The 14,889-nt window shown below is 38.9% G+C and overlaps 1 protein-coding gene across 1 annotated transcript; it reads left to right on the forward strand.

The window, feature by feature from the left end:
• Positions 1 to 490: 490 nt before the first annotated feature.
• FETUB (fetuin B) lies at positions 491 to 14,798 on the forward strand. The gene is made up of 7 exons (XM_082693951.1): positions 491 to 818; positions 1,155 to 1,262; positions 3,277 to 3,364; positions 5,327 to 5,490; positions 6,227 to 6,328; positions 13,364 to 13,447; positions 14,292 to 14,798. Exons 1-7 carry the CDS (start codon positions 597 to 599, stop codon positions 14,673 to 14,675), a joined length of 1,152 nt encoding a protein of 383 aa, XP_082550077.1. The 5' UTR covers positions 491 to 596; the 3' UTR covers positions 14,676 to 14,798.
• Positions 14,799 to 14,889: the final 91 nt, after the last annotated feature.

A 14,889-nucleotide genomic window follows, 5' to 3' on the forward strand; every position in this document is an offset into this window, starting at 1 on the left:
CATTAAGAATGTCACAGTTACTTTCTGTAGGGGATGTGAGGTTAGAGCCCTTTTCCTGATCTAATAAGAGGTAAACATGGGAAGTCAGGCAGGAAATCTGAACTCACTGAACACCACTGGGACCAAACCCCAGTTTCCATGCCCGGGATAACTATTAGTGTGGCCCAGTACATTCACTGGTGGGCAGGTACCAGGAAAGAAGGAGAAAAGTGACAGCCCACATATTCTGATTCAGGTAGGGCCCTGGACACAAACCAGAATCCAGTCATGACCTCTAGGAGCCTTGACCTGAGTGTTCATTATGGTTTCTTCAGAAAAGGTTAGGAAACAAATTTGTTTACATGACACGTGAATATGAGATTGCTACAGGGCCCAAGGTTAGAAACATTGGCAAATCCCATCCAAAGTACTGACTCAGGGAAATCTACATTTAGAATTCAAGGAGATAAAATGGGACATTGGGTCTCAAAACCTGGTTATAGGTTCAGATTGCAATTACAAAACCGTGCAAATTGGCTTTATAGAGAGAGCGCTGCGAGCAGCCCAATCCCTGTAACTCTATAACCTGACTTACCCTGGACCTTATTCCCTACAGAATGGGTCTGCTCCTACCCTTGGTGCTCTGCACACTGGCTGCATGCTGCAGTGCTAGATCTGTACCCCCACAACCCCCCCCCTCAATTATGCTCTCCCGTGGCTGCAATGACTCAGATGTTCTGACAGTTGCAGAATTTGCCCTTCAGGACATCAACAGGGACCGAAAAGATGGCTATGTGCTGAGCCTCAACCGAGTGAGGGATGTACGCGAACACAGACAGGCAAGTGATGGTTCCCTATCGTGAGCAGGTGCTTACACAAGCTGAGGAGGCCATCGGGGGGAATGGGACCCCAGAGACATGTGTTGGAAGATGCTTTCCAAATTGGAAATCCTGCTAAGAACATTCCTCTCTTCTCTGCCAGGGTGTGCTATGCGCTCTTATTCTTGGGCTAATAGTTATCCTACTCTGAAGCTTGTCTAGTGTTCCACAGGTTACCCATGATCTTCACAAACATCAAAGACTTTGGTTCTGCCATAAAACAGAGACTTCTTGGTCAGTCTTCAGGGGTTTCTGCTTCATGTGGGATGCAGTGCATTTCTCAACCCCCTTTTACAGGTCCTGGGATCTGTGTTCTATCTCACACTGGACGTGTTAGAAACGGACTGCCATGTACTCACCAGGAAGGCATGGAAGGACTGTGGGGTGAGGTACATTCATAGATCGGTAAGTGCTTGTGTCCAGGCATGCTGCAGAAGGTAGGTGTTCTCTGACCTGGGTGAAGATTGCTCAATGTGTCCATCTCTTGAATGTCTTTCATTATCAACTCTCAGGCAGAGCACCCATGTAGTTATTCCAATGCTGTAGATTGAACAGCTTAATCAAAGGAGTTTCTGAGCATCCCCCTAGGAGTTATGACCCCAGAATTGAAAAGTTGCCCCCAAATGGTTTCCTACCTTCAAGAACTTCCTATAGATTCCGAGCTAGTGTTTGGATTGTGAGAAAAAAGATTTGATAGGTAATGCTTTGGATCCATATCTAAGGAAGACTATAGAAGTATTGGAGAGAGAGCTTCTTTCCTGGTTTTATTTTGCTTTGTTTCGGTGAACACTAATAAGAAACGTAAAGCTGGGGAAAGGGAAAGATTATAGTATGGGAGCTACCAGAGGTGCAATGGAAGGATTTCCTGGAATCATAGAACCTAAAAGTCCTCAGAAGTCAACCTTTTAAAGGGGACTCATGAAGAAGTTTGAAAATAACATAGTTTTCTTTTGATTCTCAGTTATCCTGAGGTTATGCCCATTAATTGACATGAAACTTTATATCTGGAGTGCAGAACTGTGTTTAGAAGTAAACTATTTACTCAAGATTTTTAATCATTTAACCAAATCTGTCAAATTACACCTATCTGAAGTGGAAATGCAATGTGGGGGGCTGGGGGGTAGAAGAAGAATAAATGAAACAAGATGGGATCAGGAGGGAGACAAACCATAAGTGACTCTTAATCTCACAAAACAAACTGAGGGTTGCTGGGGGGAGGAGTGTCGGGAGAGGGCAGTGGGGTTATGGACATTTGGGGAGGGTATGTACTATGGTGAGTGTTATGAAGTGTATAAACCTGGCTATTCACAGACCTGTACCCCTGGGGATAAAAATACATTATATGTTTATTAAAAAATAAAAAATAAAAAAATAAAGATGAAAAAGAAAATTAGACCTATCTGGTTTTAAAGAGCAAAAAGTGTTCTTACCCTGTTGTGAATTATATTTAAGGTAGCACTAGTGGCTCTATATATACCCTAAAAATTGTATATTGATTCCAATATGATAGAAGTTTATTTCTCACTCATGTAAAGCTCAAAATAGAAATTCCTGATCAAGAGGGAGCTTTCTTTCAGAAGTACCTTGGAGACCCATGTTCCCTCCACATTGTGGATCTAGACCGCCACCTTCAACTGGTGGTTTCTATGACTGCATAGCTTCTCTGCATCAGACTATAGAAAAAGAAAGAGTATGGTGGATAAGTCACATGGGAAAAAACTTCATGGGCCACCTGGAAATGGTTACAGTCACTTCTGCTCACCTTCCTGTGGCTGCAGCTCAATTATACATAGTCACATTTACTCTGGAAGGAAGCTGGGAAATATAGACCAGCTGTGTCTCAGAAGAAGGTTGAATGATTTGTTGGTTGGCTGGAAGTTTCTCACACCCCAAACTCCCAAAATTGACCTTAGTTTTTCATTATTTAAAAAGAAAATGTTCGGGGGTGCCTGGGTGGCTCAGCGGGTTAAAGCCTCTGCCTTCGGCTCAGGTCATGATCCCAGAGTTCTGGGATCGAGCCCCGCATCGGGCTCTCTGCTTAGCGGGGAGCCTGCTTCCTGCTCTCTCTCTTTCTCTCTGCCTGCCTCTCCGCCTGCTTGTGATTTCTGTCAAGTAAATAAATAAAATCTTAAAAAAAAAAAAAAAAAGAAAGAAAATGTTCAGGGGAACTGGGGTGACACAGTCCATTAAGCATCCAACTCTTGGTTTTGGCTCAGGTTAGTGGTCTCAGGGTCCTGAGATCCAGCCCCATGTTAGGCTCTGTGTTAGTGTGGAGTCTGCTTGAAATTCTCTCTCCCTCTCCTTCTGCTTCTCTCAAACAAACAAATCTTCAAAAATAAAATGTCCAATCTAATTTTGGATATTTTTAAAAGTTCGGGGTTTGTTTCACCATCTCATAAAATGTGTGTGATTTTTACAGGTTTATGGTCAGTGCAAAGCAATATATTATGTTAACAGGCCAGAAAGGATTCTCTACTTATCTGCTTATAACTGTACTCTTCGCCCAGGTAAGAGAGCACTCTGATTTAACTCATTTTAATAAAATATGGAAAAGAGCATTAAATAGAGCTATGCCTAGAGAATACAGGGTTCTCCAATCCTTACATCCTATTCATACAAAGGCCATGTTTGTATATCCAGTTTTTGCTTCTCCTGTGAAGTTCATCTTGTACCACTCCTCTTCCCACAGAGAATCTTCTTAAATATACTGCTTAAATCTTTTATTATAGACAGTTGCATTAAATCCTACATTTTCAGTCTGATGTAAATGGCTTAATCTCTGCTCTGGTCCCCAGGCTCCCTTTCTAGCTCTCCTGAGGTTATTTCCTTGACTACACCAACTTTGCACTTCTGAAACTGAATGGGTGCTTCACTATTTTCCAAACACACATTGCACTTTCCAGTCTCCGCATGTACTGTTTGCTTCCTCTTCCAATGAGGATGCCCTCACCTGATACCCTCTGCCCTTAGAACTTACATTGTTTGAGGGCCCCTGCCAATGCTGCTTCTTCCACCATGTTCTCTACTCCAAAAAGGAAAAGGGCTCACCTGTTGTCATTCCTATACAATGTTAGACTAACCACTCCTCATGGAACAGAGAGTGGACTGCCTTGACTTGGGTCTCCTATCTTCTTCCATCAAGCTGAGCATGTCTTCCTTCTTCCTGCCTGCCAAAGCTTTCCCTCCATTTGTATCAAGTGTACGGAGTCCATAGTATCATTGAATAAATGAACTAAGAATGAGGCTGAACTTAATGACATTTCAAATATGCACGTGCATTTGTTCTGGATCCTTCTTTGGAAAAAAAGCATCCAAGTCCTGGGCAAATAGGATGTGGTTACTTGGCAGACTATTGTGTGAATATGACTCTCCTGGTGGATCTTTGTTCAAGTGCAGATTATGATTCTAGAGGTGTGGGGTGTGGCCCGAAAGTCTGCATTTCTAATAAGTTTCAGGAGATAACAATGTTGCTGGTTCCTTTGGGAGATAAAGAAACAGATCAAATATTTTATTGGCCATGTTTTAAGCTTCCTGGTTGCCAAGAGGAGTTTTATATAAATAAACCAGAGTAGAACCAACAAGGCAGACTGATATTTAAATGGAAGTCATAGGTGCCAGAGGTATGGGAGATTAGGAAGTGACCCATGAGGATAATGGTGCCAGGAGTGCCAAGCTATGAAAACTGCCTCCCAGGATGCCCAAATACATGCAAATCAGCATGCAATTGATCAAAACAAAGTGTTTGAGCTACAGAAATAACTTCTAGAAAAGTTCCCTGGCCTGACTTCCATGAGAGTTTTGCCACCTCCAGCTCTTTCCAGTCAGAAATGCTCACTATACCTTTAGCAGGATTATTCTATCCAGTCACACAGTGATTTGACCAATGTGTGTTTTCTGGCTCGCTTGTATTTTCTACAACTTCCTCTAACTGGGGAGGATGCAATTACCTTCTATGTGTCACTCAACATCACTTGCTAAGCACTTACAATGCATGAGATGTTATGTTAGGTGCTGGGGACTAAAAGGTGAATAAGACATGACACTCATGAAATCTCAACAATTTTAGACACTCAGTCAGCCTGACAGAGGCAGTGACGGTGGAAGATACCTTCACTGAGCTAACTGGGGGCAAGTTTTGGTATCAATATAACACACATGCATTTCTGAACACAATTCTTCAGGTAAATACCTTTGTGTGAGGCAAAAAAAATCTTGCTTTGATTTTTTTTTTTTTTTTTAATTATGAAAGTAGTACACAGTCATTGCAGGAAACTCTCTGCTGACTGCTTTCTTTGTAGACAATGCCTTTTCCACTCCCTCCTTGCTGAAATGATTTCTTTCTTTCTTTTCTTTTTTCTTTTTCTTTTTTTCTTTTTGTTTAAATCTCTGCCTCTGTTGTAGTCATGATTTATGGGATTAAAAATCATTAAGGAGTTTCATTTTAAAACTTCTCTCTTTGGCATCAACAGTTTCTCGAAGAGGAATACACACAATGTGCCCTGACTGCCCCTTCCCCACCAACTTGTCAGATCCTGAGTATCTGGAAACTGCCCTTGAGTCTCTTGCAAAATACAACAGTGAGAACCCCTCAAAGCAGTATTCTCTTGTCCAAGTCACCCAGGCTTCTAGACAGGTGAGGTTGAAGTGTCATTACACCAACAATGTCTCTCCTAACTGTTACTCTCAGTTCCTAAGCTGAGGTGAATATCAAGGCACTCTTTTTAATTTGATCTGAAAAGCCTTTTCTTTATTCCCTCCTTGGGTGGACCTGATGTACATACAGTCATGTTTCCGTGTCTGAGTTATGCCATGGGATTTCCACCAGAGTTGTGGGACTCTGTTTTACTTCATTGGCCTTAAGGTGAGAAGGGAAATGGACTCATGGTCTCCTTGGTTATTCTATTTTGGTTTACTATTTGGGGCTACACTTATATTTAACTGATGGTGGACCATTTAGCAAGTCAATTTCTGCTTCATCTTAAGGCCTGGAATGGATTATGAGTTTTACAGATTAGGGAAAGTGGAGGCTCGTTTGCATTTGGATGATGTTAAATCTATTATATAGAGAAAATCTAATCTAAAAACAAATCTACAGGAGGAAAAATCCACTCAACCAAGGAAGGTTTTTAGAGCCCTTTAAAATCCTTAAGAAGGGAAGAAAAGTATGGTAATTATGATTTTTTAAATGACAGAATCACAATACATGCTTTGATCTTGGTGGGGAGTACAGGGACAGCAGCAGACCTGGGCTGACAATGACTTTGACTGAGGATGTTTGGTTCTCCTAAATAAAATGCTGCCAAACCTGAATCATTTCTCCACATGGTAAGATTTGATTTTTTTCTTTCTCATCTCTTGTCTCATACCAGTGGGTGGTTGGCCCTGCCTACTTTGTGGAATACTTAATCAAAGAGTCACCATGTACCAAATCCCAGGCCAGCAACTGTGCACTTCAGCCCCCTGATTCTGAGGTAAGTATTCCTGAATGTCTTTATAATGTAGGATTTGTGTTCACAAGTCACCTATATGTACTTTCTGAGCATAAATTATTACATGAGGTATTGTAATGCACGAGATGAATTGTTCCCCTTAAGGAAAAATGGACTAAGTAGAGATTGTGCAGTTTCAGGTGCAAAAATAAGGATTTTATTTTATCATAATTGCAATTTTCATCAGCAATATGATGACTTTGCAAAAAAAAAAAAAAAAAGATCATAGACGCTGTAAAACATAGGCAGATCTTCTCAGTGGTTTGTGATGGTCCTGCTTCTATCTGAACAAATCCCGTTACATTTGGAATACACCATGGTATTCTGATCCTCGGACTGCTCTTTTATGAAGGACAAAGAAGTCAAACAGGACTTCTTTCAAAGAATGTGTCCATGATGGGCAGGGAACCTTGAAACCATCGAAAACACACTTGGTGGGAAATACTGATTGACACAATGTATTGTGGAGCACAATCAGGCAAAATGAGTCAAAAGACTTTTTTCTCCTTAGTTATACTAACAGCTTTATTAAGATAATTCACACATCATAAAATTCACCCTTTAAGATATACAATCCAGGGGCACCTGGGTGGCTCAGTGGCTTAAGCCTCTGTCTTCGGCTCAGGTCATAATCCTGGGGTCCTGGGATTGAGCCCCACATCGGGCTCTCTGCTCCACGGGGAGCCTGCTTCCTCCTCTCTCTCTCTGCCTGCCTCTCTTCCTACTTGTGATCTCTGTCTGTCAAAAAAATAAATAAAATCTTAAAAAAAAAAAAAAAGATATACAGTCCAGTGGGCTTTTTAGTATATTCACAGAGCTGTGTGCCATCACTACTATCTAACTTTTGAATATCTTAGTCAGCCCAAAAAGAAACCCCTTACCTATTAGCAGTTGTTCCCCTTACCCCTCACCCAAGTCCCTGGAGCCCGCTAGTCTACTCGTCGTCTAGATGACTTTGTCTTCTTCCAGACACTTCATGTAACAGAATCATGGTATGTAGGTCCTTTTGTTTCTGCCTTTTTTCACTTAACATAATGTTTTCAAGGTTTAGCATGTATCGGTGCCTCATTCCTTTCTATGGCCAAATAATAGTTCATTTGCATGGATGCACCAAGTACTGCTTTTCATCCTATAGTCAATGGCTCTTTGGGTTGCTTCCCTGTTGGAGCTGTGATAAATGATAGTGCAAGGAGCATTTGTATACAAGTTTTTATGCCTATTGTGTTTTCATTTCTCCCGGGTGTATGGTCTGAAGTGGGATTGCTGAGTCATACTTCAAGTTTAACATTTTGATGAACTGCCAAACTGTTTTCCAAAGTGACTGCACCAGTTTTATGATCCTATCTGCCATGTATGTGGGTTTTAATTTCTCCACATTTTTGCTCACACTTCTTATCATAATTATCTGTCTTTTTTTTTTTTTTATTTTAGCTATCTTATTTAGTATGGAGTGTCATCTCATTTTGGTTGTTACTTGCATTTTCTTCATGGCTAATGATGTTAAACATCTTTAATGTACTTATTGGCCATTATCGTATATATATTCTTTGGAGAAATGTCTATTCAAATCCTTTGCCCATTTTAAAATTGGATTAGTCATTTTCTTATTGTTGAGTTGTAGGAGCTCTTTACATATTCTAGATAACAATCCCTTAATCACATATATGATTATAAATATTTTCTCATTCTCTGGGTTGTCTATTACAATTTCTTAACGATGTTCTTTGAAGTATAAAAGGTTTTTTAATTTGCATGGAGTCCCTCTTACTTATTTGTGTCATCACTGAATGTGTTTGGAGTCATCTCTAAGAAATCATTGCCTAATCCAAAATCACTAAGACTTACTCCTATGTATTCTTTGAAGAGTTTTCTAGCTTTAACTCTTCGGTTTAAGTTTGTGACCTGTAGTAAGTTAATTTTTTTTTATATTGTGTGAGGTAAGAGGTTCAACTTCATTCTTCTGCTTCTGGATGTCCATTTGTCCTAGAATTATTTGTTGAAAAAAAAAAACAATCATTTTTTCCCACTTAAGTGTCTTGGAATACTTCTTGAAGATAACTTGGCTATAAATGTCAAGATTTATTTCTGCACTCTCCATTTTATTCCATGGATCTACATAGTTATCCCTATGCCACTATTTCACTATCATGAATACTATAGCTTTGTAGTAAATTTTGAAATTGGGAAGTGTAAGTGCTCCTATTTTGTTCTCTTTATTCAAGATTATTTGGGTATTCTGGATCCATTGCATTTTCATAATAACTTTCTATTTTTAAAAAAGAAGTTAGAAATGTGATAAGAATTGCACTGAATCTGTAGGCCAATGTGGGACATACTGTCATATTAACAATAGTAAGTCTTTCAGTCCATGAATATGGATTCTTTCCTTTTAAGACTCAATTTCCTTCAACAATGTTTTATAATGTTCTATGTTTAATACTCACTTACTTGTATATCTAAATATTTTATTCTCTTTGATGTTAAAATAATGTATTTGTTTCCTTTATTTTATTTTTGAACTGTTTCCTATAAGTGGATAGGAATACAATTGATTTTTGCATACTGATCTTGTATCTTGGAACCTTGCTGGACTCATTTACTAGTTCTAAATGTTTTCTAGTAGATTTCTTAGGATTTTCTACATACAACGTCATGTCATCTGCAATTAGAGATAGCTTTACTTCTTCCTTTCCAATCTGCATGCCTTTTAATTCTTTTTTTTGCCTAATTTCCCTGGCTAGACCTTCCAGTATAATGTTGAACAGAGGTAGGAAGAGTAGACATCCTTATTGTATTCCTGGGGAAAACACTGAGTATTTCATCATTAAATATGATGTTAACTATAAGTTTTTCATGGATGCCCTCTTTTAAGTTGAAAAAGTTCTATTCTTATTTTCTGAAAAATTTTTTAATGAAAAAACAGTATTAGAGTTTATCAAATGCTTTTTCTGAATTAAGGAGGTAGCCATGGTTTTCTTTTCCTTTAATCTGTCATTATTGTATTAACAATGATTGACTCTTGTATGTTAAAACAAGCTTGCACTTTGGGAATGAATCCCAATTGATCATGGTATATAATCCTTTTTACATGTTGCTGAATTCAATTTGCCAGTATTTTTTATAAGGTTTTCCATTTTCATATTCATAAGAGATATTAATCTATAGTTTTCTTGTATTTTCTCTGCCTGATTTCCATATGAGTTTAATATTGGCCTCACAGAATGAGTTGGGAAAATTTCCCTCCTCTTCTGTTTTATTTTGGAAGAGTTTAAGGATTGGTGTTTATTTTTCTTTAAATGTTTTGTAGAATTCAACAGTGGGCCTGAACTTGTCTTTACGAGAAGTTTGGGGTTTTTAGAAAAGAATTATTATTAATAATTTGATTTCTTCACTTGTTATAGTTCTATTTAGATTTTCTGTTTCCTTAAGTTTTGGTAGTTCGTGTCTTCCTAAGAATTTGTTCATTTCATCGAAGTTACTTAATTTCTTAGCATTCAAGAAGATGTTCATAGTATTCCCTTCTTATTTCTGAAAGGTTAAAATTTAATTCCAATTTTAATATATGAGACATTTTTTTCTTGGTCAGTCCAGCTAAAGTTTTGTCAATTTTGTTGATCTTTTCAAATAATCAACTTTCAGTTTCATTTTCTGTTTTTGTAATCATCTAGTTAATTTTTTCCTCTCTGCTCTTTATTATGGCCTTCTTTTTGTTTGCTTTGGGATGAGTTTGTTTTTGTTTTTGTTTTGTTTTGTTTTTCTGCTTTTTCTGTTTCTTAAGGTAGAAGGTTACATAAATGATTTGTTATTGATTTTTTTTCTTAACAATAGCAATTACATCTACAGATTTCCTTCTCAGCAATGCTTTAGCTGAATCTCATAAGTTGTGTATATTTTGTTTTGGTTTCTATTCACCTCAAAGTATTCTCTAATTTTCTTTGTGGTTATTTCATTGACCAATTGGTTATGTAGGAGTATATCATCTAATATTTGCAAAATTCCCCAATATTTTGTTATCCATCTCCAATCTCATTCCATTGTAGTTGGAGAACGTGCGCCATATGATCTCAATTCTTTTAAATTAATTGAAGTTTGTTTTAAAATTTAGCATAAGGTATATCCTGGAAAATGTTCCATGTACACTTGAGAAGGGTGTATATTGTACTGTTGTTAGGTGGAGCATTCTGTAATGATTGGTTTGTAGTGTTAAGTCTTCTCTTTCCTTGTTGATGTCCTGCATAGTTGTTCTATCCTTTACTGAAAGTGAGATTTCCAACTATTACTGTTGACTTGTCTTTATCTCCTTTGAATTCTTTCAGTTTGGCTTGTGTTCTTTGGGGCTCGGTTTTTAGGTACATATATATTTATAGTTATTGTGTCTTCTTAATAAGGTGGCCTTTTTATCATTATAAAGTGTTTTTCTTTGTCTCTACCAACAATTTTTATCTTCAAGTCAATTTTGTCTGACATTTGTATAGCCGTTCCAGCTCTCTTTTTGTTATTGTTTGCATTTATATTTTTTCCATCTTTTTACTTTCAACTTACATGTGTCTTTGAATCTAAAATGTGTGTCTCGGGGCACCTGGGTGGTGCCCGAAGCCTCTGCCTTCGGCTCAGGTCATGATCCCAGGGTCCTGGGATGGAGCCCCTCATCAGGCTCTCTACTAGGCGGGGAGCCTGCTTCCTCCTCTCTCTCTCTGTGCCTGCCTCTCTGCCTACTTGTGATCTCTCTGTCAAATAAATAAAATAAAATAAAATAATCTTTAAAATGTGTGTCTCAAAAGACTTGTATAATTATTCAAGTAAATTTTCTCAAGGAATAATTGGGAAAACATTTTCACCCTATTCTGTAGGATCTCTTTTTCTCACTTGTCAATAACATCTTGGGCAGATCCCATAGCGCTCTGGTCATTATCAATAATAAGGACAATTTCACTTAGATAATTAAGGTTCACTTACAGGTCTGAAAAAAAAATCTGTTCAGTCAATTCTGAATCAAAACTTCTATCTTATATCCAATGCAGAGCTTTTCTCTTTTTTCATCGCTTCATCCGGATTCAGAGCTTAGGACCTGCTGTGAGAAAGGGAGTCAAGGTCTATTCTTTCACACTTTCTTCCCTCTCTGTCATCTTTTGCTTAATTCTTGCTCTTTCAAGTTCCAAGAAGAATGAAAGAGGAGAAGAGAGAAGAGTCCAAAGTCTTTTTTATATAACTGCGGTTTTGGTATTCTCTTGGTCTACACTGGCCCTCCATAAGCCAGGTTCCAGTGCTGGTTCTCTCAAGTGGTACAGGTGTGGTTTCATCCAGAGGTTCTTTCCTGGCAGGATGATGTATTCTCTAGCTGACTTCTTGGAACCACTCCTTCTCAGATTCAGCCCCCACAGATTTTTACTATCGCTTTAGTGTGATAGTAAACAAGTGATTTACTCTCACCTATTATTATCCCTTCTCTGGAAGATTGTCCCATGGGAAGGTACTTTCAAAAAAGCCCTATCTATGGCATTTGCTTGTCTCAAGGAATTCACATATTTTTACTATTCCAAACAGTGGAGATAGTGTTCCCTTTCCCACCCTTTTTCCTTACCCTACCATAGTAGACTGCTTTAGCCAAGATCCTGCCTTCAGAATGCTCTGAGAGAGAAGCAGATACCAATCTTCATAGCCCATATGTCCCAAAACTCTAGGGTTCCCATGTTAAGCATGTCTACAAACTCCCTTTTTGTGGTTTTCTCTAGATTCAGCATGAATTAGAGTAGCTCAGCAAATTCTAGTCAGAGTGGGAGTAGCTAGGCTCTACTTGGTACAGGTAACTGCAGTCTCTCCAGAAGCTTCTCTTAGTGTCCCCAATATGATTTGGTGAAGAATTGGAGAAGGAAGAGGCTGAAGCACCATTCTCTAAGGACTTTCTACACTCATGGATTTTCCCATCATAAGGAACTTCAAATCTTCTCTTTACATAGTCTTCACATGGGTGATAGGATATTCAGGCAATCCATTTAGATACATTTTAGTATATTCCATGTGAATATTCTTTCTTAAGAGTTCTTTAGAAATTGAGGCAACATTTTATTATAATATTCTATTTGACTTTAAATATATGTGTGCTCTAAGTCTCTAAAATTCTTCTTCTAGGAATTTACCCTAAGAAGTAACTAAGAACTTGTTAAATAATCAGAAGAATATTAATGATTATAAAAGAGATCACAGAACACTATTTAATGCCATTAAAGGATTTTCACAATATACTACTAAGTGATGAGAAGCAGTTATAAAATATGTAATGTAATCCCATTTATCTAGAATAAAAATATATATGCATAGGAAAAAAGGTTAGAATAAAAGAAATAGTTACCTTTCATGCAATTGTGGGTCTTTTTAACTTTTTGTTTATCCATATTCTAAATTACTATTTATTATATTTGTATAAAGAAAACAAAATTATTTTATTTCTAAATAAAGAGAAGTTGAAGGAGCTTAGATGAATTTTGTCTGAGAAGAAAAGCTCTGGGTGGAACGTACATAAAAGGCCACTACTATGTGCAAAATGAGAACAGGTGTTCAAAATGACCCAAGGGTAGAAGTAAGACCAAGACATAGATGTTCTATAGACACAGATTTCTGCTTAATACAAAGACTTTTCTAATGGCTTGTTCCTCAAGAAATCCTGAGTTTAGGGACCCCTGGGTGGCTGAGTTGGTTAAGCATCCAACTCTTGATCTCAGCTGAGGTCTGGAGCTCATGGTCATGAGTTCAAGCCTGGCATTGGGCTCAGCAATGGGCATGGAGCCTACTTTAAAAAGTACATCCTGAGTTCCACATAACTGGAGGAAATTTAGCTTTGTTTGGGTGATTGGCAAAAATGATGTAGAGAGAATTGGCTCAGGGCCTGCCCATAACATTGTAGGCACATAAAAATGTTGACTAACTGTGGGTCTACACAAGCAGAAAACAAGTTGATTTCCATTTCTAATCACTAATAATCATAATACTCACAGAATGTTGTATTTTCTCTGTCTGTAGCCTGTTGGTCTTTGCACAGGTTCCGTGACTCAAACACCAATGGAAAAGTTTGTCTCCGTGTCTTGTAACTTCTTTGAACAACAGGTATTTTTCAATCTAATTGTTTGTCTTCTCATTGAACAAGAGAGAAGAAAATTGAAATCCTAACTGTACTCTCCTTTTGATTTCCTAAAATCCATGATCACTACTTTATTCAGGCTGCCCCAAGGTCACACCCACAGGGTGACTGGATAAACACCAGTCATATATTTTTTTTTCCAGTCACAATGTGGTCCTACTGAATAAATAAGACTCCTTCAGAAATAGAGATATCCTAGCTCAGATGGCTGAGGCCTCTGAAACATTAAATCCAGTGTCCCAAAGACCCTCACCCTTTCCCAAAGTATTTGCCGAGTGTTCACTATGGGGCAGCCAGCTATCATTGAAAGGGTGGTTCAGACAGGCCACCTTGTCCCAGTCCTGCTCCGCCACCTATGAAGTGTGTGTGACTCTGGACAACTTCTTACCTTTCTGAATCTTGGTTGTCTTGTCTGTAGAATGGGGTTGCAACAATCACCATGTTCAGATCCCTGTGGCAAGCAATGAGAGGAACTAGAGGAAGGACCCTGTGTGGCACATGGCATTGAATAAGCCATAAGTAAAGGGACTGTGGCTGCACTACTGGGATGGTGTGACAGCACCCCCAGGGTACTTGGAAGAAGCCATTCAATCCCTCCAAACAATTGTTCAGCTCGGTCTCACATACTCTGTTGTCTGCTTTTGCTTCTTTTAACCATTTAACCCTTTAAGCAGAGTTAAATCATCCCTCTAGCTGGTCTCCCTTTGAGACATTCCATCAGAAAGTCCCAGAACAGGCTTAGCTTGGTACTAGCCATGGTAGGAGTTTTTCCTGGAAATGTTCCCTTATTTGAAAATGTTCTTATTTCAGGGCCCTGCCTCTGTAGGGGAAGTCAATGCTGCTAACCAGGGACCTGTACATCTCCCTGGGGTGGAAGAGTCTCAGCAGAAAGTCGTAGCTCCTACTCCCGGCTTGTCCCCCAAAGCTGTGCCTAAAGGATCTGTCCAACACCTCCCCGATTTGGATGACCAGAAGAACCCCGAGGATCCTGAGGAAAACTACCATGCTGAGCCCTGCCCTGTGCAGCTGGATCTTACCACAAATCCTCGGGGAGAAACATTGGATGTGTCCTTCCTTTTCATTGGGCCTGCAGAGCAGAAGCTTCTTGTCCTGCCTTTCCCCAAGGATGAACGACACTCTGCTAAGTGCCCAGGACCAGCCCAGCAGAATAACCCTCTTATCCTTCCACCATGAGAACCACATAGAGAATTACATGGGGGGTATAGTGCCCTGCAGGAGAAGAGAGGTGCTGGGGAAGGGAGACAGAGAGGCAGTTCAAACGTAGAGAGTGACTAATAAAGTACAAATCTGACTCTCTTGATCTCATCATGTTCTCTGGAAGTATAAGACTACACTGTGTACTTGTACGTGAGGCTTCATCTCTTCTGAATCATCCAGGGTCTCATAC

This window comes from Mustela nivalis (genome assembly GCF_964662115.1).
Source record: "Mustela nivalis genome assembly, chromosome: 1".
Lineage (NCBI taxonomy): Eukaryota > Metazoa > Chordata > Mammalia > Carnivora > Mustelidae > Mustela > Mustela nivalis.